Below are 23,491 nucleotides of genomic sequence, written 5' to 3'. Positions count from 1 at the left end.
TGATCTAGAGCAGACAATACAGACAAAAAATGCTCAGAGTGAGGAGATGTATCTCCTGCAACAGAAATGGTCTGAGTACCCCCAGACAATACAAGAAGCCCAGAAAGGAAATGAGGCTGTTTGTGATGAAAACAGGGGACTCCAGAGCCAGGTAGTAGCACAAATAAAAAGTCATAGAAGCCAGTCCTGATAGTAGAGCACAAGGCTCAGGCCTTTGCATAATATCTAGGCATAGGGGCTGAAAAAGAGAAATTTGATAGGTTAGAAAAAGAGTGTGCTAGATTTAATATTTAAGAACCCTGAAAAGTCAGAGAGTGACAGGGCAACCCCTGATCACAGTGTGATGCCCTCTATACCAAAGGCCTGAAGCCAATTTACTACCCTATATGCCCAAGGCGCTGCTAACTTCATGTCCACATGTTCACAAGAACCAGGAACCATGAGGCAGCCAGGCTCAATTAAGCCCAAAATGATTGCGCGGGCAGGCCAGCGACCATCAGAGATTGATGGACGGTCATGCCTGTTCAGGTTCAAAAATATTCTGGCCGATGTATCTGACCAGGAATACTCCTATGAAGAGAAAATCAGGGAGTTAGACTGGTAGAAACATCAGCTACAAAGGAACCACCTGGTCCACTTTGCAGACAAAAAGGTCTCTGAGTTTAGGCTCCAAAGGAGCATCTTGAAAACCTCCACCCACCAGGGAGGTGGGGGGAGTTCTCCACCAACCCCAGAAAAAGGGAGGAGTCAGATGACTACTCCTCTGTGCAAAAGAGGGATTCCAAGGGAGGTGACCCGGAGAGCCCACAATACTACAGGTAAGAAAAGACTAGGCCCCATCATTCTGGGAGAGACTCTCAGTCTCCCAGAATCAGGGAGCGCCTAAAGAATAGGGATGGGACCGCAAATAGCAGCAGCTCTGAGTCTGAGGGCGAATGGACTCAGGTGCAGCAGAAAAAGAAGTCTGCCAAACAAAGAAGACATTTGGTAAAAGACCCCATTAGACAGATAAAAGCCATTAGAAGTTTCATGACCCTCTACCATAAAAATGCCAAGTACTCAGTCTGGGAGCATCTGAATCAGTATGACCAGATGATGATGTCATTTGGCATTAAAAATTACCAGAAGTATATGGAGTTTGCCAAATAGACATTCTCCCCAGAATACTCCAGCTTCTTTGCTGGGTTGGAGGATGTGTGGGAGGGAGGGGCCGTTTGGCTCCCCTGTACCCCAATGCATTCGGTACAGCTTGGACCATGTGCCTCCAATGGTGGGGACTGCCTCCATCGCCCTTATGTAATTCCAGCGTTGGCTGGCATTTGCGTAGATGGGGTTGTTGCGCAGGACATGTGGCATCCATTTTGTGCACCCTCAACTCCATTTTTTCTGACTAGGCCTCACTGCGATAATACGAAAAGGCTTCTCTCCCCTCAGCAGCGGCTCCACACCGCGCACAAGGCCCTCACCCTTTCTCACTGTGTCTGAACGCTTCGCAGCACCATTCTCACGCTTGAGCCAGAGGTAATTGCAACAAAAACAAATGTAACATCTCACTCTTCCTCTGAGATCACTGTCCCGTGTGTGAACTAGCTTGAGCCAGGCCCTGCAGCTCATCCATCTCCACAAACCTGCCCATGCCCCCTCACCCTCGCCATTGGAAAATTACTGCCAGAGTAACCCTGTGTCCCTGCAAGGTATTCTCTTGATGTACCAGATAAGTGACCCCGTCATGATGCTCACCCCAGCATGCCCTTAGCTAAAATCAGACATCTGTCACAGTATATTGTCTCCCACTACTAACAAACGCCAACCTGCCTCAGCCTCTTTCATGAATCCAGACCCATGGTGCCATCAATGTTATCATACTGGTCAAGGCCCTTAAACTGGTACCCCATATAAGTCCCAATAAGTAATGATGTAAATACACGAATGAAATTTATAGGTTTACAATGATTTGCTCAAAGGAGTTGTGATGACTTTTATCTAGTGCATGTTTTATTAGGTTGTATTATGTTAGCTTAGTTAGTGGCAACCCGCCTCGCAGCGACCTGACCCTCACCCCGCCTGGACACAGGCAGATGGACCTTGTGATGCTCGTCCTCCCGCCAGTTGAAACAACCAACCCGGACAGAGCGACGCCCCATGAACTATATGCATCTATACTGCCTATCCAATCCTGCACTGGCCTAGTACCCTATGTTAGTTGCATCATCTATGATGATTTTTTACTTTATATTGTCATGTAAGTGTAATGTTTGCCAGTGCGCTCTCGGGCAGCAGAGTCCTCTGGATGCCAATTCTAGATAAAACATTCAAACTCTCGCAACCTGTCCTCTTAGCCTTATTCCCCGCCTCGGGTGTGTCTCATTTATTTCTATTGCATGTGGTAAAACGGGGATGGGCTCTTACAAGGATCAGAACCATTCAAGGTGGTCTACCTATAAAGCTGCCATCTTGAAGCACTTCTACATGCACTGAAAGCCCCAGGAGGCTCGCAAGGCAGCCTACAACCTGGATCAGTCCCTGAGAGAATTTGTTCAGAAATTGAAGCGGGCATTTGCACAAACCACTAGGCGGGTGCGCACAAACAGTAGGGAGTTCATCAATACCTATTTCCATGCACTCCCTAAGTACATTATGACGCAGTTGGTTAGGGACTTTCACGATGAAAGGACCCTGGACTGGGTAGTAGAGCAAGCTACCCGGATCTATGAGGTCGAAAAGCCAGCAGAAAATAAGAATTCCCCCAAAAACCCCAAACAAACCAACACCCCCGCTACTGCCAAGGTTGCAGAGGTGAAGGTTACTCCCATTTTGGACCTAGAAATGGAGGGGCCTAAAAATACACCTCCCACTAAACAATCAAACCAGATGCAGAGGAGAACCTCTGACCAGTCCCAAACAGTATGTATGGACTCCTCCGCCTCAGGAGAGGGATCCAATCAGGGGAGTACGGCCCCTCGAAACTTCCCTCAGGAGGGCAATAATCTTCCACCCTCTAATTTAAGTTTCTTCCCCAGGTACCCTCAAAACTCCAACATTCAGAGAAACCCTCCTTTCTCTCCCCGCTCCCAGGAGTCTAGACCACCAAATCAGGGAGAAGGAAGGCCAAGAATGGAGGGCTACCAGGGAAATCTCCCATATCAAGGCTACTCTGGGAGAAGGGACAGTTACTCTTCATGAGAGCAGCAAAGAGTTGACTCAAGCTACACCTCCTCACAGGTATTCTTACTTTCCGCTCCTTCCCACAGAAGCTCACTGTCTGCAGAGCTCTGGTTCTCTCTAGCCTGGACTACTGTAACAGCCTCTTTTTAAATCTGCCTGCTTCTACTCTCCGCCCTCTGCAACTCATCCAGAACAGGACTGCGAGACTTGTCCTTGGCCTCGAAGCCCAGGGATCGTATCTCTCCAGGACTGAAACCTCTGCACTGGCTCCCAGTGGCTATGAGGATTAAGTTCAAAACACTCTGCATTGTCCGCAATGCCTTCTGGGGCCTGGAGCCTCAATACCTTCAACTCTCTCTTCCTGAATATCTTCCTTCTCAAGCTCTTCGCTCATCCGCCCCCAACTCCCTCAGGGTCAGTCGCTTCTCCAAGCAACGAGTTGGTGGTAGATCTCTTTCTTCGGCTGGGGCCTCCCTCTCGAACTGCCTCCCTGAAACTTGAGGAGAACCATATCCGGTTACGGAAGCACCTCAAGACCTTCCTCTTTTCTTCTGCTTTCTCTCCTCTCCCCTGCTGAACTCCTGACTGAAACTGCACTGGTCACCTGGCTACCCTCTGATCTCGGGCCCAGGTCCCCTCCCCCACCAGCTGCACATCTGCACTGCCTCCCAGGCAACCCTTGCACTTGAGGGATGTTTCTGTATCCCTACAGTCCCCCCAGCTCCTGGCACTTGGTGTCTGCACTCCCTCCTGCACTTGCTACAAGCTGGCCACACTTTTTACCTATTGTTTTTATTTATTCTATTTATTTTTTACTGTTGATCTTATGTACTGCACTGCCCCCTCCCCCTTACCCCTGCTCTTTCCCTTCCCTCCTCCCCTGCACTTGCGCAATCTCAATGTCACATGGCCTAGTAAGATCGTTGTCTCTGTCTTCCCTCTGTTCCCCCCTACCTTGCCTCGATGCGCCTTGAAACACTTGTGTATAGGCGCGTTATAAATGCCATATCATATCACTTTTGCCCACTTTCTCCATTGCAGTCAGGAGAATATAGTCCAGAAAAGCAAAGGCCACTGATAGGTCTAATAAAACAGACAGGCCACATCCACCCATATCTACAATATCCAGCATGCCCGATTTCAGGTCCAACAGTGCACTTTCTGTGCTATAGTGTGCTCTGAAACCTAATTGTTTAGAGTGGAGTATTTTTTTGTGGTCTAAAACATCCTGAAATTGTCTAATGGCCATTTTATCTAGTATTTTTAGAGAAAAGGTGTATTAGTAATTGGTCGCAGGTTAGAACTATCATTGGGGCTTTTGTCTGCTTTTTTTGGTAAAAGGGATTACAATGACGTTTCTAATGTTTTTTGGAACCTCGTCATATTGAAAAGAAGAGTTAATGAAACGGATGGAGAAAGGACCGAAAATATTTCTGTTTGCCAGAATTTTCTTTGAAGAAATAATGTCTCCTAAGCATGAAGTAGGATGCATACTGCTTATCATTTCGAACAATTCCACAATATTTATAACTCTAAACACAAAAGTCTGCCCTTCTTCCTCTGTGTTTCGAGTTGGATCGCATATCAGAATGGATGCCCTCAATGAGGTGAGAGTGATACAAGAATCATCCAAAGTAAGGGTCCTAATCTTATCTCGGGCACCTGGGTCTTTATCTGCTAATGCTTTTTGAACTTTGATGCAGTCATCTGTGGATGGTATGAAGGAGCAAGGTTGTTGTCTTGGTTTTTCTATTTTCTTTAATATATTAAGTAGTTGCTAAAACCCGTTGTTTGATCTTGCTATTTGACTTTCAAAGACATTTGTCTTTGCTTCATATATAGCACACGTGTAGGTTTTATGATGTTCCTTTCAGGGCATTTTATATATGTTGGATTTAGTGTGCAACCAAAGACGATCAGCCTTTCTTTTATTTTTTTTTAACTCCTTGAGTTCCTTAGTGAACCAATCATTGTAGTAAGTCTTTGGTAAGTCTTTGCTCTCACTACAGAGGTTCTTAATGGAGCAACCTGATCTAACATTTGGGTCATAAACAATTCAAAGGTTTTTACTAAGAACTCAGGTTTATCTTCATCCGAGGTATAATCCATTACCAGGCTAATCCATTTATTCAAGTTAAGTGTAGTCATTTTCTTTATGTTTCTCATTTGGATTTTCTTAGATGGAGCAGGTTTATTTTCATGTTGTTGAGTGCAGTATATTTGAATTGTAAGAATACACTGGTCTGCTTGTAGATTTCAACAGGCTACCCAAACAAGAATTTTACCTTTTGAGTGTATAGGCTCAGTATTAAGGATGGTAAACTCTGTGTTCCAGGAGGACTGCCTCACGGTCAGCACAGTCCTGATACCAGTGATTAAAATTGCCTAGAAGCAGGGTTGCACTTCCTGACTTATTTAGAGGCTCTAAAAGTTGTATTCATTCTTCATTAAAATCAGGCATGTCTTAGGTGGATGGTGTAGCAGAAGGAAGCTGATGCAGTTGGTTGAATCTAGTTTCATCTTTAGGTGCACAATTTCACAAACTATGCATGTTATTGGTACCTCGAAAAATGTTAACTCTTCCTTCAAAATAGTAGCCACTCCCCCACCTTCAGTATGCAAGCGATTTTTTATGAAGAACTTCATCAGAGGGCCAAAGTGCTCCTGAAGCCACGTTTCTGTAAAACATATCATGTCCAAGTCATGTTCCAATGTGTAGTCATGTATGTCAAGTATGTGTGCATTTAGAGATCTTGTATTTAATAAAGTTGTTTTAATAAAGTGCTGACTTTGGCTCTCTATTTTTTGTTCAGACTGTTCAAATCTAGTAGGGTTGGTAATAATGTATTCCTTATCAAGCGTTGGTTGCAGTATGCTGATTAACCATGATTTGCACTGGGGAAGTAATACACTTTTTAGGGGTATAGTCTGAAGCTTTTAAGTATACAAAAATATATATATTTCCATGCTTTAATAACACAAGTCCAACCAAGCAAACCAGTCCCAACTAAAATCTGATTCCCTTAATCGGTACACACCGAGGTAAGCCTAGTACTCGTCACCAGATTTTCCCCAATGATACTTTTAGCCAGGAGTAATCTATCATGTAGGTCGCTTCGAGCACATATAACAAAGCAAGGGTTAGGCATTGCTTATACATCAAGATAGCTCTTTTCTATAAATATTCTGTGGTCCATTCGGCAAACACCCAAACCATAGTAACCAAAGACGTTGCCTTTACCCGTTTGCTAGCAATCAGTTCAATATTCTTTGCCCACATGCAAACTATATGCCCCAAGTAGTTGTACGTGGAGACTTGTCCTCTAATCACATCCGAGTTATGCAATGAGGGGATATGCCCCAAGATGGCAGGTTGACCCTGTAGGTAACAGCCCGCCGCCCAGGTTAAGGGTGCGAGAGCAGCAAGGGTCCCTTAACAAGGGTGGCAGTGCCATCAACGAAAGGGTCCGCACATTAATTATGTCTTTTATTTGTATACAAAAAAGGAAACGTGCAGTGCTGGTGTGCTGGATGTCCGTTTTCAATGTTGATGATGGTAACATCATCAACATTGAAAAGGGAATTCGATGACACCAGCACTGCGCATCGCCAATGTCACTTGATACTAATACTCTCAAAGTGAGTGTTACATTAAATAAGTGCAATATATGTGATCAATTAAGCAAATTAATATTTATTCCAGGAAATAGATTGCTGATTACAAATGTCTTGGACAATCTCCCAGTCACCACCCGGCCTTCAGGGGTTGCCTGTGTGCCTTCTAGATAACCTTAGGTTTGTTGTGCAGTTAAGAGGAGTATGTCCAGATCATGCCTTGAAACTGCCACTTCAGGTGTGGAACATCTACCTTCGAGTGACAACTGACTTTCATCAATAGTGGTGTCCATGGACACAGGTTCCTGCATGAACATGTTCGGGTTCTTAATCTCCAGCACTTTTACCACCGAGTTTGTTAGACCACCAGTTTTTTTATCCTCTATTTTTCGATAAAGAATTGCTTTTTTCTTGGATTTCTTCGAGATAGCCGGTGTAAGCTGATCCTTGTCAATAGTTCCTACTGGTGAAGTGCTAATGGATACTTTCTTTTTGTCCTGTTTTGATTTTTGTATATTTATTTTTGTCAGTCTCCGCCTCTCCTTCCGCATTATGAAAGTACCCTTGGAATCATCTACTTCCAAATCAAACTAAAATAGAGCAGGCTTTTGCAGCTGGGAACAAGCACTGCGTTATCTCATCTTGACCGAGGTGGCTTGAGGAACTACTTCATGAGGAACCTCAGCCATTGCTCCCACCTCTGCCTCAGACCCCCTGCACTGTTTTACCATGAGTGTCCATCAGGGACCAGCGTCCTGGCCAGGGTTGGGATCTGGGCTGAGCCGAATGTACCCATTCGCCCCGCACGCCTCGCTGTCCACACAGAATCTCTTCCACATGTATCCCCCACAGCTCACTCAGAGACTTCTGGTAGACTTCCTATTGGAAGAAAGCACCCTACGCCGCAATGCGTTGTACTGAGTAGAAATTATACGATACTGCAACCAGGGTAATGAACGATGCAGACGCTTCTGACACGATCAATTACTGAAAACTGTGGTGGCAAATATCAGCAACCTATCGTATGGAGCCTCACTCGAGATAGACACTCTTTATGTTTGTCTGAAGTCAACCACATAGGCTATTAAGAGGCACATGTGAGTTTCATTTCAGTCTTAGAAAGCTTCCAGAGAAGTGGGAGGTTGTTGCTGGAGACAGGCATAGGACATATATAGACGTGTTAATAAACAGGAGTGCAGATAGACTAAACAAGTGCAACAAATGGTGGGGAGAGCTAGTGAATGACTGGGGACTCAGAGAGTTTGCATATTTTTGTTATGCTGTATGACACATTTAGTGATTTGGAGTGGGTGAACAATACAAGTGCCATCAGGTGAGTCTAGCGAGAGGGTATCCCGGAGAGTGAAAGCAGCTTGTCACACCAAGAGAGACAGGGTATGATTTAGTGTCTGTCTCTTGAAGTGAATAAACAAGAAACAAACCTGTGGGTGACACTTGGGAAGAGGAAAAGGAGCAGCAGGAAGAATCGAGAATGCCTGAGGGTAGCTTATATGCGACTCATGCTTGTGGGCTATTGTGGGAGAATGTAGCAGAGATGCAGAGGACAGCAACATAATTTAGATCCTTTCTATTAAAGTGAGACAATGAGGCATGTGTCCATGTGTCATTCAGTGACACTTGGGAGGAGGAGCAGTGAATCTCTGAGGTCAGCTTTAGAGAGACTCATGCTCACATGATAGTAAAAAAGTAGCAGAGGCAGGAAATACCATTTCGTTTTCAACTGAAGGGAATGAAGGAGACACATGTCATTGAGTGACACTTGGGGGAGGAGCAGAGAATCCTTGAGGTCAGCATGTACAAGACTCAAGCTTGCACACTTTTCTATGGGAGATCTATCTATCTATCGATCTATCTATATATTTCTGTTATATTGCGCCACTCGCCCTAAGGCCTCAGAGCGCTCACAAGACAGACAGATAAAAAACTGAAAAAAATGAGAGTGCCGCGTTCTTGGTGTTATAGAGTTATGACAAGGGTCATGTGCTTGTTCAATCCATCCCTCTATCAAAAAGAAGCGTTTTCAGTTGCTTCTTGAAATGGGGCGTTGGTGCACATGCCCTGAGATCCGAGGGAAGTGAGTTCCAGATGATAGATGCGCATGCGTTAAAGCCTGCACCACCAATCTTTTTTAGAATGACACATGGTTGGTATAGCGTCACAGTGTTATTTGAGTGGAAAGTTTGCCTAAAGGGAGTTCGTTTTACTCTCGAGGAGAGATAGAGAGGGGTTTCGCCTGAAAGGCATTTAAACACCAGGACAGAGCCCCTGAAATGTATTCACTGCTCAACTGGGAGCTAGTGTAACTTCCTACAAGATGCAGAGATCTTGGAAGGACCCCCAACCCACATACGGTGCAAACTTACCCGTTCTGTGACACATAGCAGAAACTGAGTGAGGGGGATATACCATTCAGCGTTTGAATGACACATATGGACAACATGTCTGGAGCACCCAAATGAGCCAGAGGCAGGAGGAGGCGTGCTGCTTGTGGGCTTTTCACACCTGCAGAAGCAGTTGCTCTGTGTACTGGGAAGGCCAGAATTGCAAATGGTTAAATGAGGTTGTCATACCACTCACGTTCCTCACCCACTGACAGAGTTTTTGTAGAGTACATGCACCAGAAGTAGTATGTGCTTGGGTTTCACCACAACACTGAACAACCACCAAGACCGGAAGAGCAGGTTGCACATTCATTTCCATTCACTATCTCAGGGGCGTAGGGGAGGGGGGAAGATCTTATCTACTGAAGACCAGGGAATAAAACCACAAAGGGTAGATGAATTTGGAAGGAGTTTAAAAATGTCATGTCTCTATCTCTACTATCCCAAACCGCTGATAAGTACGACAACAATAACAATGACGTCGATGACACCGATGAAGGAGGATAATCACAATACATATTGTGATCCATCAGAGTTCAGGTAGGGAAGCAGTGATGCTGAAGAGGAGAAGGACAGCACAGATTCAGAGTCTGTAATTGTAATAAAAGCTCACCCCTGTTGACGATCACTCTGAGAAACAACCTTTCCATCATCACAGAACAGAACATTCATCACATCATTACATGGCATCTAGAATATACCTCCTTCAGCACAATCAGACTCAGATGAGATTAGTCTGTGCGTTATTAGCTCACAACAAAAATCAAAAGTGTGGCAATACTTCATAGAGAATAAACAACAACCAAATCTGGAATCTTCTTCTGGAAAACAGTCTATTGAGGGAAGGAATGGCTCAACATGGGTACCACATCTATGCAGTCCTATATGCTGGAGCACTATGTGCCGACAGAGGAAGAAGTAGGAACTTCGGAGACGTAGCCATCCCAATATCATCAGATCAGTAGCACATCTCCACCAGACCCCGCAATTACACATAGAAATACGGCAGCTCTGCTATTGCTTGGTGGACAAAACACCAACAATAGAGTCCTTGAGATTCACAGCTTTGACCTCCATTGCATTAGGCCAGTCGTGTGGAATAATTTGAATAGGGAGAAAAATATCACAACTCACGTGACGTCAGTGGCACTATCCTTGCTGTAATGTTGGTCTCTTATGCTTCTGTTTCGTGGAAAGCCCTGGATTCCAGTGGCGTCTTCGAAAAAGCCGATGGCTGCTGGGAAGTTCCCGGCAGCTTTTATTTCTTCCACAAGGCAGCAGAGGAATTGTATGGCCAGGCTATGGCTGCGTTGGGGAGGGTACTACAGCACTCCGTAGGCCAAAGTATCCAATTCACCTTTATATGTGGACCAGTGGTGAGAGCATGTGAATACATGGCCATCACAGCACACTCAGAGGTAGTTCCTTGCTCTTACAGCCAAGAAGGAAGCTGGATTAATGCAAAGGGCAAAAGGTGTATGGCAGACTGTGTGTGTGCAAGAATTTAAGGAGAAAGTATAAGAAGAGTTGACATATGAGAGAAGGTGTCAGAGGTAGAGGAACAGTGGTTAAGGCCATGTCATTTTCATTTGTGCTCTGTTGCAGTAAACAATGTATCGAATGCCCTTGCTACCTAATAAATTGCAATGTACACACCCTGTTTTGCACATGTTCTTCACCTGTTCATTTCATGCTTAATCAGCAATAGTCAGCATGTGAAATAAATGTTCACTATAGCCCAGAAGATCAGCTCACATTTCAACTAGGCTAACCAAGTCGAAAATGCCCTGCAGCAAATTCAGATGGCCACAAGTTGCCACGACACAACCTGAGGACCTTGATGGCCACACGCTGGAGATCTTCTTTGCACATATTGATCAGGCTTTGTGAGTCATGCAATGCTAGCCCAGACTACTGCAACACTCACAGCAGAGCTCTAGATGGGCCATTTTTGACACAGCATCAGTGCAGTGGCAGCTGCTGTCTAATGTCTGCTGTAAGGCCTTTCAAAGAGGCCAGCAAGTATGTCAGACATCACAATGTGTTCCTCATTGAAGTTATCTCTATCGTATACAGGCTTGAGCTGATCCTGTTGGACAGGCCAAGGGTCCACACCAGGGCAGATGATGAGAATGATAAAAGGCTGGTAAGGTACCTGCTTTCAACCTTGCACAGTGACCCATGGGTATTTGTTTTTAAAAGCAACATTGAGTACCTCCTGGCTTCTTTTTCTGGGTCCAGGTTTCAGTTTAAAAGTGGCCACTTTTCACTTGCATGTGTTGGTGCCAGTAGAGGACTAGCAGCAAATATCACAAGCAGGGGGCACTGTGAAAATGTGCAATGATGCTTTACTGCAGCACTTGCAACATCAACTGGAGAAAGACTCTAGGCAGCAGGAAGAACAACAATCAGCCCAAATGTTTGCCCGCTACTTATTTATGTATTTATTCTTCATGTATGTGGCGCCTATACAGCCAAGGTGTAATCAGGTGCCACAAGGCGGGGTGGGAGGACAGGAGAAAGAACAAGAATAAGGGTCCTTCTAGGCCTGGTGACATTCGAATCGTGCAAGGGCAGAAAAGGGAGTGCTAAGGGGGGAGGATCAGGGAGGAAGGCTGGATGAGGGAGAGGGAAGGGGGAAGTGAACAGGGCCACCGGGGCTAGGCAAGTGCTAAGGCAGCCAAGAGGGCAAGTGCCAGGGAACAGGGGAGGGGGTAGACTAGTGAAAGTAGGGTGTACCAGACTTAGTGGGTTAGTCAGGGAAGAGTGCCAGAGGGCGAATGCTGATTACCGGAGATGGCAAGGTCAAGTTTAAGATTGTCGACATCAATGAGCAGTACAACAGTGACACAAATTTCAAGCTTTGTGAGCAGTGCTTTTGCAGCCTATGGGGAGTTGATTCTGTGGGACACCCTCCTCAGTGATCCAGGCATCTTGAATACAGAGGGGTTGACATAAGGAACACAAAACTCAGACTACCAGCTGCACCCATACTTGATGCCTATCTACAAGACAATTCACCTGTGGGAAGGGATGAAGGCCCAGTACAGAATTGAAACAGCAAGCAGTCCGTTTGGCCAGCGACACTTGTGAGAGCTGCTAATGAATTGATAAACTGCGCCCTCCTCCCCCACCCTCGTAACAAATGAAGTGCAGCTGGAGTTGTGTTTATTGGCTCCATTTGCAGGAGTAGCTACTCAATGATGCATGTTAAACAATCGAAATTTATAAACATGTACAGTCACTACATTGTGGAAGACTATGGAAAGAGACCTACCCACGGCCAAACTGGATGATGTTGATGGCTTGTTACGTGGTGTATGTTAACACTGAAAATCAGAGCAGGGTCGTTGGAAAATGAAATGGATAGCTGCAGCAGTGACTTGCAGATGCCAACCTGGAATTGTCTTCTGTGCCTGTACTCTTTTTGGGTCCTTATTTTGTCATGGTCCAGACCATAAATCTGCATTCTTCATCACCTGGTCGTTTAGATTCTCCTTAAATGCAGGTACTTCTAGTAGCGTGATGCCTCCAAATGTTTGTTGTTGTTGTGCTACCAGCAACACTGGCCTGCTGCTGTCAACAGTCACTGCTGCCTCTTGCACTGACTGGGCAGACTTGGTGGGTGCGGGGATCCTCTTCTGCTTGCCACAGCAGGCCAGTGACTTTGTGCTGCATCCTGGCACTGGGAGGTACTAGCAACTGCATTTCATGACCACTGCTGAAGAGGGCTGTTTGGACAGGTGGAGATGGTGGCCTCATTCACCTAGTAAATCTCTTTGTGCCACTAGTGAATGTGACCGTGTATGGCCTTCTTCCCTAGGCTGTGGACATTTCATCTCTGTCCAGCCTCACTTTCCTGCCACATCCCCCACCTCGCAGACTACACACTTCTCACTCTTCAACTGCTTCCCCAGTGGCAGGTCAAAGTACTGACAGATTTAGGACCATCAGGGCTCTGTGAAAGCGGGAGAGCTATTCGCCCCCTGGGACTCCTTGCGTGGCAGGTGCAGGGCTAGGATCCTGCTCCACCACCTCTTGGTCCTCCTCCTACTTCTCCTCCTCCATCTCATGCCCCTCAGACAGGCCCAGCAGAACTATCAAAGGCTCGTCCTCCCCTTGAGGATCCTCCCCAAAATAATGGCCTCAACGACCTTCCCTTCATTTTCACACTTTCACTGCTAAGTGAAGACCACTTAATCCTCTGCAGTGGCCCCTGCATGGACAGCAACTGCCTCACTGTACTTCTACACGTTGCTTGCAGACACTGTCCCCTCTTGCCACATGCAGAACATGCCTGTGTCCTCTTCCTTCTCCACCACAGGTGCTGGCTCTGTGGGGTCCTCCACCAGAGGTCCTGTCTCCACTGCCTGTGTGGGAGCCTCTGTGCTCAAAGTGGCCTCCTCCAATTGCCATTCCTTCTCTTCCACTCGCCCTCCTTCTCTTGAGGCCTCCCCCAATGCCTCAGCCTCTGCTGCCACTCAGAAGCACAGTGATACAATAAAGCCTATGCCCGTGAACTGGTGCCAACAAAGAGCATGAGGCTCCCACCATCTTCATCAATCATGGAGGAGTCCATCTCCCCCTTTGAGAAGAAATTCAGCTGCTCGTCCTCTCCTTTGAACTACTTTGCTTCGCAGCACTGTGACCACACCATTGCCCTCCGCAATTTGGAAAACTTCAGAACCAGGGAACCAAAATCCCACAGAGACCTGCCCCCAAGCAACAAGACACAGCACATAACAGCACAAAAGTAATCTACAGACAGACATGAATGACAAACAACATACAAGGAGAGAGATTACAACAATAACAAACATCTGGGGGACAGGAACTTGTTTTGCCTTGTAGACTTTTATCAGGGAGCAAATGGGAAACGAAACAAAAAGAAAGGGCAGAGTTGTTCGATGGATTTTTTATTAGGTGGGAACTAACAAAACATTGAGTAAACACAATGCAGAAAAAAGGGCAAAAATAGACAGCAACATTTCTGCAAACAATACCATACTACACAGAAAAAAAAAGCCCAAAGTCCAAAAAACTATTCTGAACCCTGCTGACAATAACCTCCAATCGTGAGCCTTGCCCGTATAACACCTTCTCTCATAGCCTAGCAAAAGACAAACAGAAACAAGAAGTGAGCTGGGCCTTTTATAGAGCCTCGAAATTCCTAGATTCTAGGGATCTGATTGGCTCATCAAACTTGAGTCAGCGCAAGAGGGCACTGCTTAGTTGAACAAACTCAGTGAATCAGCCCGAGATATGACCAGAGATTGGAGGCTTCTGACAGAGCACAAATCAATGTGAAAGACACAGAAAAACCCTCCATCAGTTCAACCCAAACTTCAAACAAGCCGAAAACACATCATACACTCAGAGGATCGCACAAATGACACCAAAAAGATTTTCCAGACCCACCAGTAGCAATTTTGAAAGTTCACACAGACTTTATGCTGTTAAAATTGCTTATATTTTACATAACAGAATATAATTGTTACTTTTTAGTTGGACATTTCCTTTTTAGACCACCCAATCCTCCTAGATTGCTTAACATGACTGGGCCTACCAGGTCTTGTGCTTAAATGGCTGACTTATTATTTGTTTAAAATTCCATACCTTGGCAGTTAACCACTTTGAAGCTGAGTTTGCACAACCTAAATGTGGACTACCCCAGGGTTCACTAGTTTCCCCTTTGTTTAACTTGTAATTCCAACATTTAAGTCGTTCAGCGTCTTTCATACCCATGCAATGGCTCTCAAATCTTCTTGCAACTTGATGCAGACCCTTTAAACATCACAGTATCATTTGCATCATGTATGGTGGCAGTAAATGGCTGGATGAATCAATATTGCCTTCTGTGTATCGTGAGCAAAACTGAAATTGGCTGTTTGGGCCATCCATCGACCACTCTTCTTTAGACATCTGGGCATCTGTATTGGGATCATGTTTGTCCCAGAGTATTACATTTCTCAATCTTGGAATTATTCTGGCCCGACAACCAGGTCAAGCAGTCCTTACACAAAAGTAGAATTTATTTTGCTTTCCCAGACAAGTCACCTTGAAAAAAGCCTGTATTTGTTCTCTTTTGGTTCAGTGCAACTCAGTATGAATCTCCCAAAATATGCTGCACAAAGACTCCAGTGGGTTCAGGACTCGGCTGCATTTATTATTTTGTCCATTCTGTCCTATTCTCTCCATATTCCTCCAGCTCTTCATTAACGTATTGCCTCCCTTTCAAACAGTGGACAATGTTTAAATCTCTCTGATCGGTTCAGAGGCCACTTTTTTTCCTCTGGACCTGTTGTCCTCTCTCAGTGTTTGATCCTCAATAGGCCCAACAGATACATCTACATTCTGCAGACCTCAACCTGATCCGCACCCCCACACATCCACGATCCAGGGTTCTTTCTCTGTTCAAGCTTTGCAACCGTCGAATAACCTGACTATATTATATCTGTGCCTAGGACTTAATTTTCTTATCTTTAGAAGACAATGCAGACACACCTGTTTTCATTACTTATACTCAAGTTGCACAGTCATTGTTTTTCACCTTCCTCTAATCACTTTCTTGATATGCAGCACCAGGTACCCCTGAAGGGGCATACATTTGCTAGATAAATACGAGTAAACAGAAATAACGCAAGGGTCCCTGTCAAATTTCCATTACGGACAAGTAGCAGGATATCTGTGCCTTCATGTTTTAACTCTTAGTTATGCTGAGTGGCAACTGTAAATCACTCAGAGGGATGACTCAGTGTCACGAGTGTCAACTTTCCCTTTGGGGGAGACCTGGATCCAATTAACCTTCTTAAACTATTTCCCAATACTTCTGTCTGCTCCTCCTCTATATTTACAATTCTCGCAGTCTGCAGCGAGCTTACCCAGAAGCCCGAGTCACAAAAGGTTGCGCACAAACGCACGTTGTGCTGTGTCCCGGGCTTCGGGGTATGCCCTATGCAGAGCGCTGAAGGAACCGGGAACTCGGAAGCTGGAGCTCAAGGAGGTAAGTGGGGAAGGGTTCAGGGGGATGGCGACAGAGGATGCCACATAGAGGTCAGGGGCTTAGGGGGTGGTGGAGTGTGACCTGACAAGGAAGGGGAGAGGGCTGTGCACAAAAGATTGCAACAGCTGCGTTGTGACCTTCTGTGCTGCAATAGCGGGTGCGACCTATTGTGCGCGGACTATAAACATAGTACCAATTAATCAAGGCTCTGCATTTGTCTTGAATCCTCGTATTGGCTCTTTAGAATGGCTTTTGGAATCTCCCACTGCAATCCAGAATTATCGAAATTTGAGCCAGACTGAGCCCATTGTTTTTTAATTGAATAACCCAAATGCATCCATGAAATAAACATATGCTCTAATAAAGGGTTAATGACTCGAACCATCCCCTCTTCATTCTAATTGGCTACCTGTGGTCTTGGCGTTCTAGTGTATGTGTGTACACTGCTTCCTGTAAGCAAGCATTCAAGATATAATTTCAGAGAGGAACAATTTGAACATTTGGTGACCTGATTTCTACTGGTGATGCTGAGAAAAACACAATCTCTTAACCACGGTCTGTATAAATATCCAGTGCTCCTTCACCAAACACATCCTTGCTCACTGACGGATATATCAGGTCCAGATCCACTGGCCAGGCCTATTTAAAGGTCAGAGGGTCCCTTTAGCCCATGCATCCAGCAGCCGTACCCTCCTTCATGCAGTCAACACTGGGGACGGGACTGTGTGGTCGCCAGCAGCACTGCATCCGGTGGGCCTGGCCCGTACCTCACCACGCTCCTGACAATATTTAACCTCAGCCTTGCCTCCCCTGCCACAGGCCTAATTAGTGACCTGTCGACAGAGGGATATGCGGCCTATAAGCTAGATCAATTCACTGTGACCCTCTACAGAAGGGAACTGGCTGAAACTGCCAAGCCCATGTCAGACTCCTCCTTAACAACCCCTTTACTGACAATGTCAATGGGTGCCTCTGGTATTGACAACCACCCATGGCCTGCACTCAGTATATCTACAAGGCTAAGGCTCCATTATTTACCAACTTGTGGCAGGTATTTATCTGGATCAACACTCATATACCACACACCTGCTCAAAAGGTCGAGTCTGTTCCTTCTCTATAGGATGACAACTTAAATTGAACCTCGAGCCACTGATATGACTCCAGAACACCTTATCTATAATTCTTACCAACCAGTACAATCTATCTGCACACTAACTATATATGAATGACCCCTCCTTGCCACCTCCTAGCCCGTCCAATAGCACCTTACGAGGTCCATAAAGTGCACTACACACTGTGGGTAATAATAAGCAGCGCTCAGATACCTGAGGATTCATAGCGTTAGATAAATGCTAAATTATTATTAAATTATTATCTGTGTGTACCATCTCGCCTAACGCTTTTGTGCTGGTTTGTGTTGTTTATCTGCCCACTAAAACATATAGGTCTGCCAGGAAACTCAGTGAATAAACCAATGAATGAATGGATGGATGAACAAACACACAAATAAGGTTCACTTTGTGAACTACTTCTAGGCATTTGTATTAATATAGATTGTTGCAAAGTGTGTGTATTGCAAAGTGAATTACTCCAGGAGGATGTGCGTAAGGTTTCTCATCATTGTGTACCAATGTGCCTCGACCTGATCTACAGCGTAAGCAGGAGGTGCAATTACCATACACTCTCAATCCTATATCTATTGGTCAAGGAGTTCAATTGCAGAACCTATAACTAGGCTCTACTGTCAAGTGTTCAGATACTAAGAGTGAGTGAGTGACTGAATGAGAGTGTGAGTGAGTTGGTACAATTATATAACCCCTATGTAAACTCAATATGTCTAGCCACTCCTTTTGAGAAGGTTCTAGATATGTTTACTCTTTATCTGGTAGCTTAGTTCACAGATATGTGCACATGGACGACTGAAATAGATGTGATTTAAGGTGCCTTGAAGCAGGAGGCTAAATTATTCCATTGCTGCGTAAGTCTTCAATCATCTCTGTTTATCTTGCTCCCCTTCTCACTGTACACCTAGCGTGTTTTCTTTTACATACCAAAATAAAGTGTCCCACTGAGCACTCGCATTCGATGTCTGGCTCCACACCAGCGAGCCAGGCTTCTTATCCATTTAAAGCTTGAGAATAGGTTGAGATCATTTTGGCCCCAAAACCTCTAATCATTCGCTTTACCAGATAAAACTGGGATTTCCGAGTGCCAGCTATCTTGAGGGAAACTTCGGTGGGAACCAGCTACTAGGAGGTTCGATTAGTATTTCGTCCCTATAACAAGGTCGGACGATCTATTTGCACGACAGGACCGCTACGGATCTTCACCAGAGTTTGCTCTGGGTTTGCCCTGTCCTGTTTTCTTTTACATAGTTATGAGAGAAGACAAAGACAATTTTCTGGAGAAAAGGGGTTGCATTTGGGCTAATTTGCATGTCCGCAATGCCTGGCTGATGTGGCTTTAAACTGGATGTGAACTTCCAGTGATGGCAAGCATGCGTTGCTGCAGCATGTGTGGTTTGGCTCAAATGTATTATCCTACTTGTCACATTTCAGCTGAAGGTTTTTTTTCAAACCTTTTTAAACCAACCCTAACTTTTCTGGTGTTTACTAAACAGGCCATTATGGTCCAACCACAGGTTTGTTGACAATATACTATTCTGATGATTACTAACAAGGGTGAAACCAGGAAAGTAGTTGTCTGCAGCATTGAGACATTTTTGTCTTTGGTTGATAGCACTGCCCTGTAAGACCAAGACATTTTCCTGGAGCAAAAGGCTTGCATTTTGGCTAGTTTGCATACTCTCAATGCCTTGCTGATATGGCTCTGAACTGGAGGTGAACTTCCAATGATGGTTACTAGGTGGCGCTGTGGCATGTGTGACTTGGCTCAAATGTATGATGCTACCTTCACATTTCAGGCGAGAGGGTTTATTTGAAGCCTTTTTAAACCCATCATAACTTTGCTGGTGTTTGTTAAACATAGTTGTGAGATGTTATCAGATGCTTGGCACCACAGGCTCTTCTTTCGGTCCCATATAAGCCAAGCTCTGATGTTTCGGTAGCATGATATGGCTAATTTACTGGGTAGTTAATGAACCCTGTAAAACACATTGCAAATGTCCAAGCTGTTAATCATCGTTCCCACTGCATGTTGGAACCATAGGCAGTGTGCATCTGAGCTTACTCATCACCAGAAAGCAGATGTTTACCATTCTTGGTCCTAGCGGAAGGGATTTATCCCGGATTACTCCCAAACGTGTTACCTTGCTTGGTGTTTTTCCCTGAATAACTGGGTTGTCTGGGCATGTTGCTCACATGTCTTCTCGGCCTGAGGATGAAAGTCTCATGTTTGGAGATGCTCCCACCCAAAAATTAATATCTAAGAACAACCTCCTTTTTTCAGCTGTTATTTAAAATTGAGTATTGCCCATGTTGGACTGCAGACTGCGACAATGCTTCCGATCAGGTGTCCAACTGGAATCCTCTATATGCTAAAATGAGCTGTTGGGAGTGAAGAACACAGGGGAGCCCCACTCTCTAAGATCCAAACTGAAACCCTAAATTCTCCAAGTGCCGCAAGCATCTGGTTAAGGAGAAAAGCTTGAAAACTATTTCAGGGCATATCAGCCACCCACTCCACAGAGGCAAGCCAGGAGAGCAACAGGCTAAATCCTACCATGTCCAAGGCCATAACAGGTCCAACGACATCGCTCTTAATCACATAATCGTACAATCGGATGCCTCCAAGGTGAGATCCAAACGATTGTTTTACACACTTTACAGTTTGCAGTTATTGTTTATTCCTTAGTTTCCATTTTTTAACTCATGGTTTCCATTTTTTAACTTCTTTTATGACTCTCAACACGTGTTTCACCTCTATGGTTTTAGAAGGCTCATCAGGACAGTATCTAAGGGTACTCAAGAATAATGTTCCAAAATATTTCAAAGTGCATGGTTGTATTTGCCTTTTTTCCTTTGAACAGTTGTGTAATAAATCCTTATCCTCCAAACGATCGTTATCCTCCAAGCCTTGGTATTTAGAAAGGACTTTCTTACTGTAAGCAGAACGAGCGGGGATTCAATTGCCCCTAGTCTGGTACAGCCGATACGATGCACAAGTATATATATTTATAACAAAACTGTTCAAAGGAAAAAATGCAACTACAACCATGCACTTTGAAATATTTTCAAACATTATTCTGGAGTACCCTTACATAATCTCCTGATGATCCTTCTAAAACCACAGAGGTGAAACACGTGTTGAGACTCATAAAAGAGAGTTAAAAAATGGAAACCATGAGTTAAAAATGGAAACTATGGAATAATCAATAATTGCAAGCTATAAAGTGAGCAAAACAATAATTTGGATCTCAGCTTGGAGGCACCCGATTGAAAACCTGGCATAACGCAACAGGATAAAAATAACCCTTTACCATTATACAGTCAAAATAGAGACATATACCTGTGCAGACAACTGAAACCACTATAAGGAGTTAGACTCGACAATATGTCGTTTTTTGACTGTACCCTGTGCAAAAAACATAATCCTACAACTCAAAAACTGCCGTGCTTCGGCGTGTACCCCGAATTCTCAAGGCACCGAGCACTGTTAGTGCCTAGAAGTCAAGGAAGGAACACCACCTTGGCTTTCATGAACTGAGTTGCCGGGGAGCTAGGGGGGAGACCATCCACTGGGTAAACACATCAAGTCCAGCTGCTAATGTTGCTGGATGGCTGCAATATTGGCCAAGTTGTAAACTTGAGAGGAACAGTGGTCTCGCCCATGGATGAGCTCACTCTGTCCATTCTGACCCTACATGGTCTCAATGGACTGCGAATGAAAGTAGTCAGTGATGCACGTGCCCGCGTTGGATAATGTACGTGTGCATTAATGCCTGGAGGCTAGGGTTAAGCGGCTGACACGTGCACCTCCTGAACAGTACTCACAGTTCCAGCGTTGCTGTTCGGCATACATTGAATTTATAATCTGCCAATAAATGTTCACAAACAGAATGTTGCAGGCGCTCTGTACTGAATGTGATGTCTACACACAGAAACGGTGCCGGGGATCTGGCCATTGCTGGCAGCGCCCACGGGCAGCCACCAACTGCACACAGCACTGCATCGTCGTGACCACAGCTTAATGTTCAGCACTGCACACTGCATGCGAAGCTAGCGAATTGGCCAGCTGCGCGTTTAATAATATGTGTGAAATAATATTAAGTGCGCACATCTGTTTCAGAAACGATGCTAAAACGTGCTTGCGAATAATAATGCGTTGGAAGGTGCAGTGAAGCAGTACAGATTTGTGATGGCATCGGTTGGCAAGCTGCTCCTCGGTAAAGTGCGTGCTTTCCCTACCGCAGTGCCTTCATCTTGGTGGAGCACTTCAGAGCGGGAGCCGCGCGCCCAGTGCATTAGCGCAGCACGCTCCATTGCCGATTCGCCCAGGCGCATCATCGGCGCTCATCGCCGCCTGCCCCCGGCATGTTTACCTACAGTACTCGCCGTCCACCGTGTGCGTGCGTGCATGCGTGCCTGCCATTCTCGCACGACCCGCTCATTATCGTGGACGCGGCATGTGCTGCTAGTTCACACCATGAAGCAGGTGATCTCTGCCGGCGGTGGACACAGTGCAAACCTATGCAATCACCTAAAACGCATTTAAATGCCATTCGAAACCACGCATAACATGGCCACTGTGCAGACTGTACACATTGCAATAATTCTGCCCAGGTTGTCCAAAGCAGCGCTGGACAACACACCCGTGAAGGCAGGGTGGTGTAATTAAGCGAGTATCAATGCGTCCTGCCCTGACTGATGACAAGTGTATACAGGAAGCAAGAGGTAAAGTTAAGAATGCCAGCGCTTCGACGCCATAACCTATGGCAGGCAGCGCTGTACAAATGCAAAGTAATATACGCCCTACGAGAAGATTGCTGAACCCGTAGCATTACGCAGATCTGCAATCAGACCAATGGCTCTCTGAGTAAATGACCAGTGTTAACAAGAGGGCCCTGGGGTATTCTCCTAAATTCCTCTCGGCGGTATGTTACATTCCACAGGATTCCTCGAGCTCCCGCAGCTTGTTACACGCCCCCGTGCCCCGGGGTCAAGACTGGCATCTACCCGCGCAGAGGCGGGTCGGGTTTCGGGTCAGGGCTGCGCATCGGGACAGAAGCCACCTGCTTACCTGACTTGACGAGCATGGCTCGGTGCGCCCCCGCCGCTCCTGCGGGCACCCTGACCTGATCCCAGAGCCGATGAGACATGGCGAGGCAGGCAAGAGCCGGGGCTTCCCCGGCCGTCCGATCCCGAGCCCGGCTCTCCCGACACCTACGCTCCTCTGCAAGTGTGCATGACTTTTGGCAGGGCACTGCGCAGCTCTCTCTCGCTCGTGCTGCGAGCTGTTCAGCAAGCAGAGAATGCGCGGTCACGTGACACTCGGAGCTGCTGCGCAGCCCCTGCCCGCCCTATCGAAGGGAACTGAGCAGATCCTTGAAGCAGCTGGAATATTACGTTACAATTGTGTGTGGCGAGTGGTCCTTTACACCGACGGCTCCAATAATTAGCCACAGGTCTTTATTTTGTAGCAGCTACCACGGGGGTGACAGGACGAGCATCATTCGGTATGCTAAAAAAAACACCGCCTTTTTTTAATCGCTATTTTTGTAACTATTTATCTGACCGGAGCTGGATTCCATTTTTTAAATCGAATTAACACTTGCCAAATGGAATAACATATCGTATAACAGTGACAGTGTTTCTGCTAAAAGAGGCAAGCAAATGAGAAATTCGCCCTCCTCATGCCTAGTGCAACATCTCAGTTACGATAAGGAGTAAGCAAACGAGAGGGAGGGGAAGACCATACTCACCTGGTGAGTAAAAGGGAGGGGGGAAACGTGAATGTGTTCATGAGGGCAGAGGCTGCAAGGTAATGAGGGTAAGAGTGAGGCGGGTGCAAGCATGCTCCAATACATCTGAAGGGTGAGGGCACTGCATGTGTGAGCGTGGTCAAAAAAGCAAACTTTCAAGCCATTATGTGCTAAGGACATGAATTGTCACTTCTGGGTCTATGACAATGGTCTGTGACATTGCACCCAATGAAATATTACCAAATTCACCTGCACCACTCATGGGAGCCTAACTCGACATGCAGGCACCAGCTTTGGTCTGCTGAGGCAGTCGGTCAGTCTTGCCCTCCTCTTGGCAGATCAGGTACATGTCACATCCTGCATTGCAGTGATTGGTGCCTGCGTAAAGAAGTTCCGCCCACTGGACTGAAGAGGCTGGCCATACC

At 45.7% G+C, this 23,491-nt stretch overlaps 1 protein-coding gene across 2 annotated transcripts in view; it reads right to left on the bottom strand.

Moving 5' to 3' along the window:
* FAM107A (family with sequence similarity 107 member A) overlaps positions 1 to 23,491 on the bottom strand; it is a 1,685,791-nt gene that overhangs the window by 465,853 nt on the left and 1,196,447 nt on the right. Inside the window, exon 1 of one of the 2 annotated variants that reach the window (XM_069643756.1) lies at positions 22,385 to 22,626. The exons of the other annotated variant lie outside the window; for it this stretch is intronic. Coding sequence (XP_069499857.1) covers positions 22,385 to 22,463 — 79 coding nt within the window. The 5' untranslated portion in view covers positions 22,464 to 22,626. Of the gene's footprint in view, positions 1 to 22,384; positions 22,627 to 23,491 lie in introns of those variants that run through there. 2 annotated transcript variants of the gene reach the window in all.

This window comes from Ambystoma mexicanum, chromosome 2p (assembly GCF_040938575.1).
Source record: "Ambystoma mexicanum isolate Mex_15411 chromosome 2p, UKY_AmexF1_1, whole genome shotgun sequence".
Lineage (NCBI taxonomy): Eukaryota > Metazoa > Chordata > Amphibia > Caudata > Ambystomatidae > Ambystoma > Ambystoma mexicanum.
The sequence above is the reverse complement of the archived record's forward strand: the minus strand, read 5'-3'. Positions and strand labels throughout refer to the sequence as shown.